At 37.2% G+C, this 17,927-nt stretch overlaps 1 protein-coding gene across 20 annotated transcripts in view; it reads right to left on the bottom strand.

The window, feature by feature from the left end:
• Positions 1-17,927, bottom strand: part of HDAC9 (histone deacetylase 9) — a 1,063,328-nt gene that overhangs the window by 257,130 nt on the left and 788,271 nt on the right. For all 20 annotated transcript variants that reach the window (XM_042248291.2, XM_060414369.1, XM_042248295.2 and 17 more), the window contains 2 exon segments: positions 17,764-17,884; positions 13,105-13,154 (listed from right to left, as the gene is read on the bottom strand). In XM_042248291.2, the coding sequence (XP_042104225.1) occupies positions 13,105-13,154; positions 17,764-17,884 (171 nt within the window).

Genomic DNA, 17,927 nt, shown 5'->3' with positions numbered 1-17,927 from the left:
CTAATGGTAGACCATCAGTCGGGTAGGTGTATCCTATGAGACCTCAGGGTTTCAGAGCTTTGAAGAAGCATTTATATCACACCCTTGACATAGCCAATAGCCTATTTATTCCCTGCAAAACTAGAACTAATTAGGGCAGTCAAATAATTACCCGTCAAAGCGGGGAAGTGGCCACCCTCTAGTCACAGCTGTCACTGATAATCTTCACTATTATATTTCATCCTTTCAATAACACGATGAGAGAGGCTTCATTATTCCTATTTTACAGATGAACAAGCCGAGACTCACATGAATGAAGTAATTATTAGCAGAGACTTCTATTGTTGGTTTCTCTGACTCTAGGACTGGGCATAAGGACACATTCCTTAAAATCATAAACCCTCTCAGGGGTAGTTCTACAGTCACTTAGATAGCAACATTTCAGAACCTCTTAAAAGTCCATGATAAATTTCGGTGACCACTGCTTTTTCCTCCTATAGGATCATGACAAGGGACACATTTCTGGGTTAAAGAACAACCACATTCTTTATTGGATTCTTCCTCATTTGGCTCTGCAGCCTGTAGTAATGGGTGTTTTCCCTTCTCCTATGTGATACAACATGCCAGCTCTTCAAATGTACATATTAATTTCTTGTTACATGTTCTGCTGAAACCTTGAGACCTTTGAAATGGAGCTGAGATGGATTTATGATAACAATGGGTGGCTGACCCCACATGCTTTATATCTTTTGTTCAACACTGGGAGGAACACATGAATGACAGCCCATTCCCTTGGGATCCCTTATAGATTATAATGCCCACACCGTAGCTGCTTTAGTCATGGTGAGATGAAAAAGAAATAGAACAGCTATGGGGAGGACCTTCAGATTCCAAGGAAAACCATGGATATGATGAATGAATACTGTGACCAATATTCCATATGGAAAGAAGGCGTGAACTATCAACGCAGCAGCTGAAGGAGATCCCGGGGCAGGCTGTGTACATTAATGCTCTGCTACAAACCCCCTCCCAATATAACAACTGCTTTCTGACAGCTCTAATGACCTTAGAGGTGCAATTTTTAGCCACTCTTTATCGTCAGAAAAAAATCTCTCTTTGCTATTTACATGCCCATAATAAGCACGGTAACATGTTTGTTGTGGCAAAGTGCTACATCTTGAGACTCAGGATCTTCAGTTAAGATACTGATGGACTAAAGGATGTGATAAATAATATATGGATTCCTGTGGGTTATGTGGTCAGTGAAGGAATGTGAGAGTTCCCATTGTTGCTATGCACAATTTCAGCAACATGCTGGTCAGTCCTACCAAGACTGAGAGAGTTGAATAACGTCATTTCTGTATTTTCCTACTGCCTTTCATTTAATCTGATGTACATACTGTGTAAAGGGTCTTAAATAATCAGCTGGCCTTTTTTTCACCAAACAATGAATGTAAGCAACTTCATAAAACGAACCCTGACTCAGACCAGTATGTAAAATGAGATTCTCTCTAACCTGCTCCACAGCGGTCTGCTCCGACTGCAGAGAGTCTCCAGTGTTCTAGTTAGGGGTGAAATGCTGTATACAGCTACATAACTTTTTACCCCAAATTAATGACGTTTGAGTTCATGGGATTAATACTTTATAGGAGCTTCAATAAGAAATAGAATGTTCTTGGCAAAAGAAACAATTTTGCTTTTCTTATGGTTAGGGATATTCTCATTTGGGAAAGGAGTGCTGACAATCACAGGAGTTTGGAATTATGGTGAGGTGTGTGCACACAGAACTGTGGTTAAGAGCTTGGAATCAGGAGATTTGTACTTTACCACCTACTAACAGCGTGACCTGAAAAGGTTACCCCCTCTCTCTGGGCTTCAGTTTCCTTCTCTATAGAATACAAGAATGCCGCAGGTACACAGTATTAAGTCTCCTGAGGCTGAAGGATCACACTTCAGAATGGTATAGAATCACTCTGAGAAGTGTTTACAGATTATTATAAAAGATAACAATGTATCCACAGTAAATATTAATTAGAGACCATAAAAATCGTATTATTTAGCTAACCCTAATTAAACTTAAAAGTTTTTGCACAGCAAAGGAAGTCACATGCAAAATGAAAAGACAGCTGTCAGGATGGGAGAAAATACTTTCAAATGAAGCAACTGACAAAGGAATAATCTCTAAAATATACAAATAGATCATACAGCTCAATATCAAGATAACAAAACAATTAAAACAATGAGCAGATCTAAAAAGACCTGTCTCCAAGGAGACATAGAGATGAAAGGATGACATATAGACCAGCACATGAAAGGATGCTTAATGTCACTAATTGCTAAAGAAATGCGAATCAGAACTACAATGAGATATCACCTCATACTGGTAAGGGTGGTCACTAGCCCAGAATCCACAAAGAATAAATACTGGAGAGGGTGTGGAGAAAAGGGAACCCTCTTACACTGGCAGTGGGAATGTAAACTGTGAAAGATACTATTGAGAATAGCATGGAGGTGCCTTAAAAAACTAAAAACAGAACTCCCGTGTGACCCAGCGATCCCACTACTAGACATACACCCAGAAAAAAACATAATTCAAGACGACACATGCACCCCAAGGTTCCCTGCAGCACTATTTACAGTTACCAGGACACGGAGACAACCTAAACATCCATCAGCAGAGGGCTGGATGAAGAAGATGCGGTGCGTATGCACAGAGGGAGATCACTCAGTCATAAGAGGGAGTGAAGTGGGTCACTTGCAGAAATGTGGATGGACCTCCAGACTGTCATACAGAGGGATAACATTATACATTGACCAAATGATTTTGTATGCGTATCATTCACAAACGTATTAGTCTTTCAATAGCCTTATTAGCACTGATAAAAATGGTGATGCAATGTTTGCTTCATTGCTATGGTGAGTCGTCACTTTGCATTTTAAGTCCTTTATTTTACTTATTATTTTATATTTTAAGATAAACTATGACACAGTGATAATGATGCTGCTGGCCTAGGAGTTAGGAGCTATGGATTCTACTTGGGGGGTTAGAATGATTAAGTCCTAAAGGACTCTGCTGTGAACTGCCTACTATGGCTTAAGCATTCAGTAAGATAATTTATTTTAGTTTTGAATTCTGAAACAAAAACTATGTATTATTTGAGAATCTTAACAAACACTTTTTTACTAAACTTTCTGGCAAAATACTTCACAAAGGCAAATTCAATAATGACATGTCGATACTATGTATTGGATATTGGTTTGTTACTGGATGCATATCTTGATCTGGAACTGACCAGGGTGAAAAATATGGCAAAGGGGAAATATGAGTTTTTTCACATCAAAAAGAATGGTTGAAGTGGGCCTGGATCTATCTGCATTTCAGGCTGTACAAGGTAGAAACTGTCCCAAAGGTGCTTTTTTCTAGGTAGTCTTATTTCCTTTGCCAACTAAGTTTTTGCTGGACCTAAGGGTTTATGTTTTCTTGACAATCAGTGACAGTCAGTGATGTATATTCAAACTCACTGTAGTGAGTTTGAATTTCTGAATTTTTTAATTTCTGAATTTTTGTTTCTTAGAATCATAGATTTCCTGTTAGGTTGAAGGTTGAAGTTCATCAAATTCATTTACCTTCAGCAACTACAGAACCTAAGGAGCAATTTTTCTTGTGTAAATGTTGATAATCAAGAACCACAGGCAAGAAAATGAACAGAGAAAATGAAAGGAAAAGAAATTCCAGAAATGAGTGTGTTTTCTTCTTCCCCACTTCTGATACAACTTTGGTTGACACAGTTGCACATATATATATATATATATATATATATATATATATATACACACACATATATACACACACACACATACACACACACCCCACACACACACACACACACAGGTGTTGTAGTTTCAAGGGTAAAAAACACATGTGTAAAGCTTTGATGATAGCATTTTTTAACTCTCATTTTGACAACAGAAGAACTTTAATAGTTTTGTTACAGTCATTTTTACTTTAAAAAAGAAAATGAAAATGAAATTTCAAAATGCATTCCATAATGTCAAAGCAATCAAAAGAATTTAATCACAGAGGGAATGCTACAGTTAAGTGAATTAAGGAGGAAGTTAAGGTTTTCATTTCCAATTTTCCTCTTCCCTGCAATGGACATCAGGCAATTAAAGATTCTATAGAATTTTACAGTTTGCAGTCAACAGAGAGTAATGTATATATCTATCTGGTGGGGAAGGAGTTGTCTACTTCCTTGCAACTGTCCTTGGGTATACATAATTAGCATCATCTATGCAATACTGCAAACTTTCTTTGTTATTTACAAAGAATTCCTTGGCTTGCGTAACATCTTGGACTATATTTTCCAAGTCTAGGGCAACATGATCTCTTTGTGGAATCCACAACATGAAACAAAATTCTCAAAACAATTTCATGAAGGCCTCTTATCTGTTTTACTTTTCCCAGGTGCCTTGGGGTGTTCCTGCTAGTATCATTTGCATCAAGTTTAAAACTAATGAAAATCCAAATACAATTAGAAAGAGAGATGGGGAAAGAGAGATTTCGAATCAGGGTGGATCCTCTCCTGGTGCTAGAGGGAAGAGGACTGTGATGCATCTTTGATAGCAGCAGAGGAGGAAATGAAACACTGATTGCAAGCCAGGGTAGACCTGACCATTAATATGAGGAAAATCAACATTATCCTGATTATTGCATGTGAGAAACAGATGCTATTCTTGCCTCTTCCTGCAAATGTAACAAAAGGCACGGTACATGCTGGGGACACCTAGGTGGGAATAACACATGATGTGCAAGTTTAAGAGGAAGGGGGCTCCTGCATCATTATCAAAATTCCAGGAATATCCAAATTTTGGCATCAGCATTAGTTTTTTTTTTCCCCTGAAGAAAAAAATTCCTTACTAATCAACAACTACTTAGTGCATTTGTCAAAAATATGATGTGTTAGGAGAGCCTCAACAGGTAATGCCTGGATGCCTCTCCAAGCTCCACACTCATAACCCACCCCAACAGACACACAGACTCACCCAAAACATGTTCATTGCTCACTGCTCTTGAATGTTTGTCTTACAACTGCTCGAGTGACCCCCACACCCCTCTTCTCTCTTTTCAGTTCTGGAAGTTCCCTCCTCTGTGTTCCCACAGCACATTTATCCAAACCAGTCCAATGGAAAGGCTAAGAGCAATGGGAAAAGCAGTCTTGTCTTCTTAGTCTGCATTCCTGCTCCTTGTCTAATCACTGATTGCGAGCCTTATCTTATTTTTCCTGCCCTTCACTTCTCTTATGATGGCACACTTCGTGCCTTTTAAAATACTGTTTTTCTCTTCTTGGTTTGTTTCAAAGAAGACAACTATAAACAGCAGGAGAAAAACCAACATGTCTTTCTACTACACTGAATTTAACTATACGTCCACAGATTTGCTCATAAAATAAATCATCCTTTGATATTATAATACAACAGAGAAAGTCATTACTGTCTTTGGAAGATGTGCCACTGGAATTTTTTTATTGTCATTAGGTGGATAAATGTGGAGAACCAATGAGGTATAATAAATGGGGAAATAATATGAAGTTATAAATGTGGTAAAAATAATTTTCTTCTTAAAATATGTGCACATATATATTATTTTCATACATGCAAATTTTATATATCAGAGGGGATCGCTTACATTTTTAATCTGAGAGAGTGAAAGAAAATCTGACACGATTCATCCAAACTTGCCTCCTCTACAGGGAACATAGCATATAACTAACACGTCTGCTGAAAACCTCTGAGCAACTGAAATGAGCCTAAAATTACCTCCACACCATCACCTAATCCTTCTCCCTATTTCCTCCTCCCCAAATCTCGAAAATATTGACATCCATAAACCTCACAGGGTGTCAGATCTAGGTGTAATCAAATAGAATATGGATGGAAAAAGTTTGTAATAAAAAGCCAGCGGTGCATTCGAGGACTAACTGAGCTGCGCTGGAGAAGGTGCTTAGATGAAACCTCCCAGAACCCTCGGGCACATCTTTGACCAGTTAGGCAGGCCCCGTGCTCTGCAATTCCTCATTCCTCCAGGGGAACTGTTCTGCCTCTTCCCTGGCTCCTCCTCCTCCCATCAAGGGTCTGACACTGCCCATTGACCACGTTTATTTTTCTGGCTTTTGGCACTAGGAGCTGGTCTGCTGTAGGATAAAAGTGGAATTCTCTGCTGTCTGCAGGGCTTTCCCCAGGGAGCAGAGCATGAAACCCAAACTTATATATAAAATCATATCCTGTTTGCAAACATCATATTCCCTTTGCTTCTCACTAATCTAGTCCTATAAACCCCAGCACAGCTTGAGAGCCCATTCCTCATCTAAACAAATGCCATAAGCCCCTTTATACTTTTACAACCATGTCAAAAAATAATATTGCCTGCCAATAGTGATGTGATTGGAGTTGCCTCCTCCGAGCCATAAAAGAAGTGCCGAGTCTGTTATCAATTTCTCTAAGTGTATCAGGGGAATTATGGGTCGATTCAGTTCCAAGTTATAAATGACAACTCAAAAGCCGCAGAAGTGTTTGAAGCTGGGAGCTGATGACGACATTATCATAAAAGCCTGCTCGTCCTTGCTTTTGTGGTTTTTTTTTTTTTTTGGCCTATCAAGTGAAGAGGGAAAAATAAGGCTGAGAAATGACTTCAAGATTTCTTCACACAGCAGCAGGTCAGATGGCCAGGAAAATGATCACTATTTTTAGTGATATACCCTGAGGAGTGAGAACTAAAGTGGTTCAGCACTGGCTTTTGTTTCCAGAGTCCCTTAATTATCTGTTTCACTGTATGATGACCAAGGCCTGGGGTTTGGTAAAATGCTCTTTTCAATTGGTGCATTTTCCTGTAGCGCAATCACACAGTAATCAGAAGTGAGTCATGCTGCAGTAACGAAACAAAATGAGAACCAAACACAAAGGAATTCTGAGACCTTGAGATCGTTGTTCAAAACACCATTCTGGAGAGTACACTTTACGGCGCCTTAGATACCACTCATGCATTGAGCTACCCGAGCAAATAATCACATGCCATTTTATAGGAAAATCAAATAAGTAGTAGAGATTTTTAAACTTCATAATGTCCCAGGTAGACCACTCAAAAGCCAATTAATCCATCAGCATTCAGTAGGTACAAATAAAACCCATCTAGTAGGAAGGTATATTTTCTAGGTAACTGCAGTTTATCGTAACAATTGGGGAGTATCAAGTGTTTTAGAATTTAAACCAATGGGTTCATCTTAGATAATATGAACCAGAAGGGTGCCTTAAGACAAAAGCAATTTCAGTGCTTTCAAAGCCTGCTAGGGTGCCCCCATGTTGCTGCCAAGCTGGCCCACTCCAAGTTCATACTGGATATCTTTTGTATACTTAAGATGTCTCGGACCGTCCTGGAGGTAAGAATTAATACAAATCCATAGGACCCAGTTTCTCTTAGGACTTATATCAAAACCAAAAATCTCAAGAGTCTAAGATGTTCTAAGAAGACAATAAGTTTCCTAAAAGAAACAAAAACACTGAATCAAGCTAGTTCTCTAGCATCAACAAGTGTAGATATACACAACACAACACATACACGTATGCACACTCACCTAGACCTAAATAAACACCACCAGAAGACCTACAGGCCAACTTTATAAAAAGAGGTGCTTCTCTCAAGCCCTTTCCAGCAACAATGGAGTCAAACTAATCGACTTACTTTTCCTGCTTCTGCTTGTCCAAGCTAGGTTTCTCTACCACCCCCACTGCCCCTATACTGATTACATCAGTGCTAATCTATGACACCCAATGTGCCAAAGCAGCAGTCTCTGTTCATTCCTTGGGCACCTTAAGAGTTTACTAGAGCAGTTCTTGCTAAAGAATAAGAAGTGTCGGTGGCATGGGTTTAGCATAGCTGAGTAGATGTACTTTGTGTTCAAGGGACAGTGAGCCGCAGGCACAGCAGAGGACAAGCTTGGGATGTGGGTCCTAGAGAGCTATCCTCATTTCAACTCTGGGTCATGAATTAAATGTACTTGTAAATGAGTCGGGGTTTGATGACCACCACTCTCTAACAGCTTTGCTTTCCTCCCAATCACCAAATCCACAGAGCAATCATTAGCTTTGTTTCACTCTCTGCCTTGTTTGCAGATAATCAGCCATTCTCCTCAAACAGCCACTTGGGATGTCAGAAAATAAGTGCAAAAGCCAATCAAAAAATGGGCCAAAGAACTAAACAGACATTTCTCCAAAGAAGACATACAGATGGCTAACAAACACATGAAAAGATGCTCAACATCACTCATTATCAGAGAAATGCAAATCAAAACCACAATGAGGTACCATTTCATGCCAGTCAGAATGGGTGCGATCCAAAAGTCTACCAGCAATAAATGCTGGAGAGGGTGTGGAGAAATGGGAACCCCCTTACACTGTTGGTGGGAATGCAAACTAGTACAGCCACTATGGAGAACAGCGTAGAGATTCCTTAAAAAACTGGAAATAGAAGTGCGTTATGACCCAGTAATCCCACTGCTGGGCATACACACCGAGGAAACCAGAATTGAAAGAGACACGTGTACCCCAATGTTCATCGCAGCACTGTTTATAATAGCCAGGACATGGAAACAACCTAGATGTCCATCAGCAGATGAATGGATAAGCAAGCTGTGGTACATATACACAATGGAATATTACTCAGCCATTAAAAAGAATACATTTGAATCAGTTCTAATGAGGTGGATGAAACTGGAGCCAATTATACAGACTGAAGTAAGCCAGAAAGAAAAACACCAATACAGTATATTAATGCATATATATGGAATTTAGAAAGAAGGTAATGATAACCCTGTATGCGAGACAGCAAAAGAGACACAGATGTATAAAGTCTTTTGGACTCTGTGGGAGAGGGAGAGGGTGGAATGATTTGGGAGAATGGCATTGAAACACGTATGATATCATATAAGAAACAAATCACCAGTGCAGGTTAAATGCAGGATACAGGATGCTTGGGGCTGGTGCACTGGGACGACCTAGAAGGATGGTACAGGGAGGGAGGTGGGAGGGGGGTTCAGGATGGGGAACACATGTACACCCGTGGCAGATTCATGTTGACGTGTGGCATAACCAATGCAATACTGTAAAGTAATTAGCCTCCAATTAAAATAAATAAATTTAAATTTAAAAAAAAAAAAGAAAAGCAACAACAACAAAAGCCAATGAGACCCATTCAAAAAGTCAGCTAATTCTCTGCTTTCTAGAATGGCTTTGCAAGCTCCTGGCTCCACAGGAGGGTTGAGAAAAATGAGCAAGGATTACTGTGGGATGGTGACTGTCCTGTGCTGGGAGTCAAAGTGTGAAGCTCATGGTGAGCTGCCACAAAGGGGACCACACAGCACTAGCTGCACAGCTGTGCTGCTGGGCTCCAGGGACCACGGCTGGTCTGCTGAAGATGAAAGCTTTGGAAGGACCTAAGCTGCACGTTAACCTCATACTGCAAGCCTTTTTATAGGTGACGTCAGGAAAATAACTTCTTTATATATTGTTTTAAATAATAAATTTACCTTTATTATTCTGTTTATCAAAGGAGAAACTACTTCTTTGAGCCTTCAGGTTCTTATCTGCAAAATGGTATTAATGACTGTTTTATAAAGTTGTTATAAACCCCAGCTGTATGCCAGTAAACTGTAATGTCCAAATGGACATTGGCTGTAGCTGCCGTTCTTACTTCTACAAGGCAGGGTCACAGATGAAGGAATAGCAAGATTATCCTTGCTTTATCGAACATCACTGAAATGATAGGATTAGCTAAAAAGATCGGGGATTTTCCTGGGTAAAATTTAGTTATAGAAAAATAATTGCCTAATATATACACAGGACTAGTTGTGTTTTTTTTTTCCTTCAATTACCTAAGAAACTTAACAGACTTAAATTCCTAAGTCCTTGGAAACCTGATCTAGAATTATTTTGTTCTATGTTGATTTAGCACTCAGTTCTATAGGATGAGGGCTTTCCCGGTGGCTCAAACATTAAAGAATCCGCCTGCAATGCAGGAGACCTGGGTTTGATCCCTGGGTTGGGATGATCTCTTGGAGAAGGGAACTGCAAACCACTCCAATACTCTGGCCTGGAGAATTCCATGGACTATACAGTCCACGGGGTCACAAAGAGTCAGACACAAATGAACGACTTTCACTTTTCACTTTCTATAGGATTATGGCTTGTTACTGGTAAGGGTTAACTTTAAGTAGACTATAAGTTATAGGATATGTTTTAATGACCCACAAAAATATCGACATTTTTCCTCATACACTGTTGGATTTGAACAAATTTGTCTTTGAAATATGGTATAAATATCCTGGATCAAAAAGGCTTCATTAATTACTGAAGACAAAAAGACCTCAGGAGGTTCACAAACAAAATATCCCACAATGCAAAGTGCTTTGTGAAGTTTACGCCGTTTTCTCCAGGGATATAATGTATCTGCATACTCAGTATAACTATTGAAAACTGAAATCTGCTATAACACCAAGTTAAACCTTCTTGTATTACCTTTTCTCAAGCAATATAAATGTCTAGCAAATCAGCTTCACACAGGGACCTGCAGTGCTCAGGGTCCGACATTTGGATTACTTAGGTATTTTCACAATCTTGAGATTCTTAATAATTTCTGGACAGGGGTATTTGTATTTTCACATGGCACTGAGCCCTACAAATCATCTGGCCAATCCTGAAGTCCAGAATAACTTTTATACTGAGAAACAGGCTTAAGCACAACTGACCAAATAAATCAAAGAATATATTTCTGAAGTTTATGTTATTTAAAAGCAGTTAACAGAAACAATCCCATTTACCACTGCATCAAAAAGAATAAAATATCTAGGAATAAACCTAGCAAAGGAGGTGAAAGACCTATACTCACAATATGAGTATTTGGAAAGAAACAAGATGACACAGATGGAGAGATTAGACCATGTTCTTATACTGGAGTAATCAACATTGTGAAAATGACTGTACAACCCAAAGCAACCTACAGATTCAATGCAATATCTATTAAATTATCAATGCTATTTTTCACAGAATTAGATCTAAAAAGCTATGGAAAAAAATTTGCACAAAAGACCACAAATAGCCAAAGCAATCCTGAGAAAGAAAAATGGAGCTGGAGGAATCAGGCTCCCTGATTTCTGACTATACCACAAAGCTACAGTAGCAAAGCAGTTAAGTACTGACAGGAAAAAAGAAATAAATATCAACAGAACAGGACACAAAGTCCAGAGATAAACCCAGGCACCTATGGTCATCTAGTCTTTGACAAAGGCAAGAACATACAATGGAGAAAAGACTGTCTCTGCAATAAGTGGTGCTTGCTGGAAACACTGGACAGCTACATGTAAAAGAATGAAATTAGAACATCCCCTAACACCAAACCAGAGAAGGCGATGGCAAACCACTCTAGCACTCTTGCCTGGAAAATCCCATGGACGGAGGGGCCTGGTAGGCTACAGTCCATGGGGCCGCGAAGAGTCAGACATGACTGAGTAACTTCATTTTCACTTTTCACTTTCATGCATTGGAGAAGGAAATGGCAACCCACTCCAGTGTTCTTGCCTGGAGAATCCCAAGGACGGGGGAGCCTGGTGGGCTGCCGTCTATGGGGTCACACAGAGTTGGACACGACTGAAGCGACTTAGCAGCAGCAGCAGCAGCAGCAGCAGCAGCAGCAGCAGCTAACACCAAACACAAAAATAAACTCAAAGTGGATTGAAGACCTAAATGTAAGGCTGGATACTATAAAAGTCTTAGAGGAAAACAGAGGCAGAATACTTTCTGACATAAACTACAACACATCTTTTTTGATCCACCTCCTAAAGAAATGAAAATAAAAACAAAATTAAACAAATGGTATCTAATTAAACTTAAAAGCTTTTGCACAACAAAGGACACCATAAACAAAACAAACAGCCCTAAAATGGCACAAAATAATAGCAAACAAAGCAAAAGCAACAGGGATTAATTTCCAAAATAGCTCAATATTTAAAAAAAAAAAACCCAATCAAAAAATGGGCAGAACACCTAAATAGACATTTCTCCAAAGACATACTGATGGCCAAAAAGCACACGGAAAGATGCTCAACATCGCTAACTATTAGAGAAATGCAAATCAAAACTACAATGAGGTATTCCCTCACACCGGTCAGAATGGCTATCATCAAAAAGATCAATAAACAATAAATGCTGGAGAGGAGCGGAGAAAAGGGAACCAAGTGTACCACTGGTGGGAATGTAAATTGGTACAACCATTATTCTTAAAGATACATGCACCCTAATGTTCACTGCAGCACTATTTACAATATCCCAGACACGGAAGCAACTTACATGTCCATCAACAGAGGAATGGATTTTAAAAAGTACAGTACATATCTACAATGGACTATTGTTGTTGTTTAGTAGCTAAGTCATGTCTGACTCTTTTGCAACCCCATGGACTGTAGCTAGCTAGGCTCCTCTGTCCATGGGATTTTCCAGGCAAGAATACTAGAGTGGGTTGCCATTTCCTTCTCCAGGGGATCTTCCTGACCCAGGGATCAAACCCATGTCTCCTGCATTGGCAGGTGGATTCTTTACTACTGAGCAACCAGGGAAGCCTCACAAGGAAGTAATGTCTTTTGCAGCAACATGAATGGACCTACAGATTGTTGTACTGAGTGAAGTGAGCCAGACAAAGCCATGTATCATATGATATCATTTATACATGGAATCTAAAAAACAAAAAGGTACAAATAAGCTTATTTATAAAACAGAAAGTCACCGATGTAGAAAACAAACGTATGGTTACCAAAGGAAAAAGGAGGGTAATAAATTGAGATATGAGCATTGACATATACATAGTACTGTATATAAAACAGATAACTAACAAGAACCTACTACAGAGCATAGGGAACTCTACTCAATATTTTGTAATGACCTATATGGGAAAAAAAAAGTCTAAGAGGCTGTATGTATATGTGTAACTGATTTACTTTACTGTACACCTGAAAGTAACACAACATTGTGTGTCAACTATACTCTAATAAAAACATTTTTTTAAACCAGTAAACTGATACTTACCCCAAGTCCACCACATGGTAATGAAGAAAAAAACTTTTGAGAGGAGTCACCTACATAGTAAAAAGACATGAAAAATATATAAATTTGAATATAATTATAGTTTTTAAAATCTAGGGTTTTATTAATATATAATATTATGTCACATGGTATTTATCATTTGACTCAGAGGGAAACTGATCAAACTTTAGAAACTCAAAGCAAATTGATACACATATATATACATATATTATTACCTGTAGAGTTTATTGCCCCACATGAACAAACACATACCTATGAATTTAATTCTCAAGATTTTTTGTCAACTGCCCTATACAATTTATAATATATCATAATATCCTTTTTATTTATACCTTATCATATATCACTCAGCCGTTCCTTAAGTGTATCCCTCTAATGTGATGCTCTGAGCCACAAGGTTTATGAAATACACTCTCATTTTTCACATGCTCCAAATATGAAAATTTTTATCTAAGTATACAGACTTATCCTTAAATTCTAAACATTTCAGATATAGCTGAGACCAAGTATATGATAAGCCTCTCCATTATTCGCAGTATTTTAAACAAATAAGTCACAGAACCACAAAAAGGATAACCTTTTCAGGATCTAAAGTAAAGTCACTCAGTCATGTCCAACTCTTTTGCAACCCCATGGACTGTAGCCTATCAGGCTCCTCTGTCCATGGGATTTTCCAGGCAAGAGTGCTGGAGTGGATTGCTATTTCCTTCTCCAGGGGATCTTCCCGACCCAGGAATCGAACCCGGGTCTCCCGCATTGCAGGCAGATGCTCTGAAGTAAATGTCAAAATCTTACTTATGACTAGTTCTTGAAATTGAGATTTCATGGAAGTTTTAATCATTTTTGTTTACAAGCACTTCGTTTTTCTATATTATCTACTACATGGATGGAGAAAACCAGAATTACCACTCCTAAAGCTCCAAGACTTGTCTTACAAAGTAACTAAAGGAAAGGCAAGTGGGCATTCCTATATCATAGTTAACCATCTCTGAAGTGATTCATATGGGTCACTGAGGAGATCAGTGGTAGAACCAGGTACAAATCTCCACTTCACTTATCCTAACTGTTGATAATCAATGAAATAAATAATAAAAATTGAAAACAGGCTTGTGATGAATCTTATGTGTCATGTCAGTAAAAGTCTAAATAGATTCTTCTGTCACAGAAGAAAGTTTATTTTGACAACAATAAACTGTATAAGTTGAGTTTTCAAATGCAATTGCTAAGATGGAAAACTATAAAGAAATGTCTAAGTGCAAATGAAAAAGTAAGATATCTCATTTTATATATATATATATAAGGACTTCAAATGGAAAAAAGACAAAAAGTCAACAGAAAAAAAAATCATGAAAAAATATTAAAATTGGAATACTGATACCAGTAAAAGATACATAAGCATTTTTATGGATACCTTGGGGCATGATAAAAAGTTTTCTTAAGTTGTTCCTTATAACAAAGATAATCCTGTGTCAGTGAATATTTTGCAAGGATGTATTCTTATGTGAAATTAAAATACAAATGATGTATATTTTAATGTCTGAACTCCTCCTTCCATAGTCAGTGAAAAGGGCTAAAGGTAATATTACAATGGAATAAAGTAATTTTTAAAGTAATTTGAAAAAAATGATTAAACTGTAAGTAAATATAAAAGACAAATAATACTTGAGAATCTACTTCAGCACCATTTAAATAATACTAAACAACCAAATTAATCAATAGTTTAAACTTAGTAGTGTGTAAGAAAAGCTTATTTCATTGAGTTGACTTATTTTTTAACAATGTTACATCACCTGATCCATGGACTGAGCTCCAGTTAGCCACAAGATAATGAAAACTGGTAGTGAGAATGACAGGAAAATTAATGCTAAGGAAAACCTCTCACCAGAAATGATTGGAGAGAATGTTTTAAAAGTGTCATCTTACAAGGTCTAGAGTATTTAAAGAGATAAATGGTGCCCATTTTCAAATCTAATTATTTTATACGTTATCGATGTCTTTCATGATACAAAGACTGATGAATGTGGTCATAGTGAATTTTTATGTAAATCCTTTCTCCTAACACCAGAACATAATCGTTGAAAGTAGTAATATCAATTAAACTCTGCGTGTGTACACTGACAAACCCTCCCGCACAATCTATGGCGGGAGGGATTAGAGGAAGAAGAGGAAGTGTGGGAGTAAAAGAAAGGGATAAAGAGAAAATATCTTGATGACTGTGAATCTCTACACATTCATCGCAGCTTCAATCTGGCTTTTGAGATTTAAATTAAAAAAAGCCCCAAGAATTCAAATTTCATAAAGAACAAAAAAATACAAGAAGTTAAACTTTAAACAAGATTTTAAATTTAGACCCTGAATTGAAGAAGTTGTTTCTGAATTGATGGGAGAAACCAATGTAGTTCAGAAGCATCATCAAATCTGAATTTAGTGCTAGACATCAAGACCAAGCAATACAATATCCTTGTTTCCTTTTACCCCTGTAGCCTGCACATAGGCTGACATTGTTGCACTGATCCCTGAGAGGTGTCTATAGAACTCCACATGTGTATCTACAGTTAACTCTGAAACCATCCACTGTATGAATTTTATTTCACAATGAATATTAAAAACTAATGAGATAAATGGCCAAATTATTTGTACAAAACTGTAAAAAAATAAATAATTGATAGTTGGTGCTTTTATCATATATATATTTGAAAAGGACTATTATCCAAGTTCTAAATTATAAATTATTAATTATAAATATATAATTATAAATATAATATATAAATATATAATTAATTATAAATTAATTTTTAAATATTCAAATCTTTAAATGATATTCATGTTTTGAGAAAATCAGCTTTTCTCAAAAGTGTCAAATTTCATTAAAAAAATTTAAAAGTGGTATTGCCATGTTTTATAAGTAGAATAGTTCAAAGCTGCCAAAGTCGAAACTTCCAAATAATTCAAAGCTGCCAAAGTTGAAACTTTTACAAATATAGCCTTTCTCTTAATATGTAGAATATGGTTATCGTGGAACATCTCTGAAACACCTACGTGTAAATTTATCTTAATTAAATCCAAAGTTTGAGATCTAGTTAAAAAAAAAAGAAATGGGGAAAGTTTTCCACTTGTTTTCTCCTAACTAAATTAACAAATAATAAAAATGAACATAGTTTCCTATCCTTAAAATGCATGAGTATTTCGACCACAGAAGACTGTGCAAGTTATTGTCTGATTTACTTCACCATTTTGGTAAACTGGGTGGAATTATTAATTCATTCTAAAATAAGGAAATTTATTGCACAATATACAAAGCAAAAATTGCTTTATGTAAAAATCTCCATGTGCAGAGACTGACTCCAGCAACAGAAAAAAGAAAAATAACACACAGAGTGTAAATATCTAGATGGACTCACTTGCTTTATGTTAATATATGTTTAATTCTACTAGACAGATTGTCTTTCATCAAATTTTCATAATGTTTTCTAAAAACTGAGTAATCTTCCTGTGTTCTCTTTTATGTCAATTTCTCCCCACCTGGCATGCGCACACACACACACACACACACACACACACACACACACAACTATATACGCTTACTTCATAAATTTAGGGATGCCTGCCACTTGTTTTGAAAGGGTAGATTTTTAATGTTAAAATTGGTGACTGTTAATTTCCCCTCATAATTGCTTTCTAAGATGCCTGTCTACTACATGTCATCCGCTTGCTTTCAAATTGTTTAAGACCAGTTAACATAAAATCATCTTGAAGTAATACTGAATTGGGTGAAAGAGTCCAATAATTTGGAACTGACATAACAGGCTTACTGGAAAGAAAGCGACTTTCAAGAAAAAGCCCTAAAATGCATTTTTAGTTAAAACATAATCTTTTGGGCATACATCACCATGTCATGCATTATTATTCTATTATAAAAGATTACTAATAAACTTAATTAACAGAATCGTTTCAGCTAAAATGTTTCTGTCATGAACTTTCTTCAATACTGTTGATTCTATCATTCATACAAAGTTTATATAAAGCAGTGAAACATAAATTTTACTTCAAAATCTGATAATAAAGTTTGGAAAAATCATACTTTAACGGTTAGGTTTATTAGTTTTCTACTTCTGCCAACTACTATTTGATTCCATAACTAAAACATGTACTACATAGAGTCTATTAAGATTTAAATGCAATCTTACTATAAAATACAGGGTTCTAGGTATAGTAATAAGGAGTTTTTCACTTAAAATAAGTTATTTCGTGCCCTCTGTGTGTTAAGGTCATAGAAGAAAAGAACTGAAAGACACAAAATAAATTTGAAAGGTGAAGATAAATTCATATAAAAATGTGAAAAAAATTTAGATTAAAAATGTAAACAAACTTCACAATGCATTTACTCCCATCAGCTGCAACACGGTGACACAAATGCTATTCAAATAAAAGTCAACATCATAAAACCTGCACTGCCATTTTTCCTAAAATTGGATTTTCTTAATCTACATTGGCTAGATTGTAAACCACTCGTTCCACAGAGCACTGCTGTTGGAAGAGCTCTTTATCACACTCCTGGCCAAGTACTCTGAACTGACAGCAGTACTGACTAATGACAGTGCTGGAATGTGCTTTCTCAGTAGAATGGAGGCCCATACAGACCTAGGAGCGTTCTGGGGTCCAGCTTCTGTCCGTCCAGGGGGTTGGTGCCATACAACAGTGAGTGATGTTCGGAATGAACAAGCTGTATTTCCTCCAGGCTGGCTTTTCGACCTTGAATTCGCTGAAAGAAAACAGCAGAAGTCTACCGTACTTCACTGACAACA

Source organism: Ovis aries, chromosome 4 (assembly GCF_016772045.2).
Source record: "Ovis aries strain OAR_USU_Benz2616 breed Rambouillet chromosome 4, ARS-UI_Ramb_v3.0, whole genome shotgun sequence".
Classification (NCBI taxonomy): domain Eukaryota; kingdom Metazoa; phylum Chordata; class Mammalia; order Artiodactyla; family Bovidae; genus Ovis; species Ovis aries.
The sequence above is the reverse complement of the archived record's forward strand: the minus strand, read 5'-3'. Positions and strand labels throughout refer to the sequence as shown.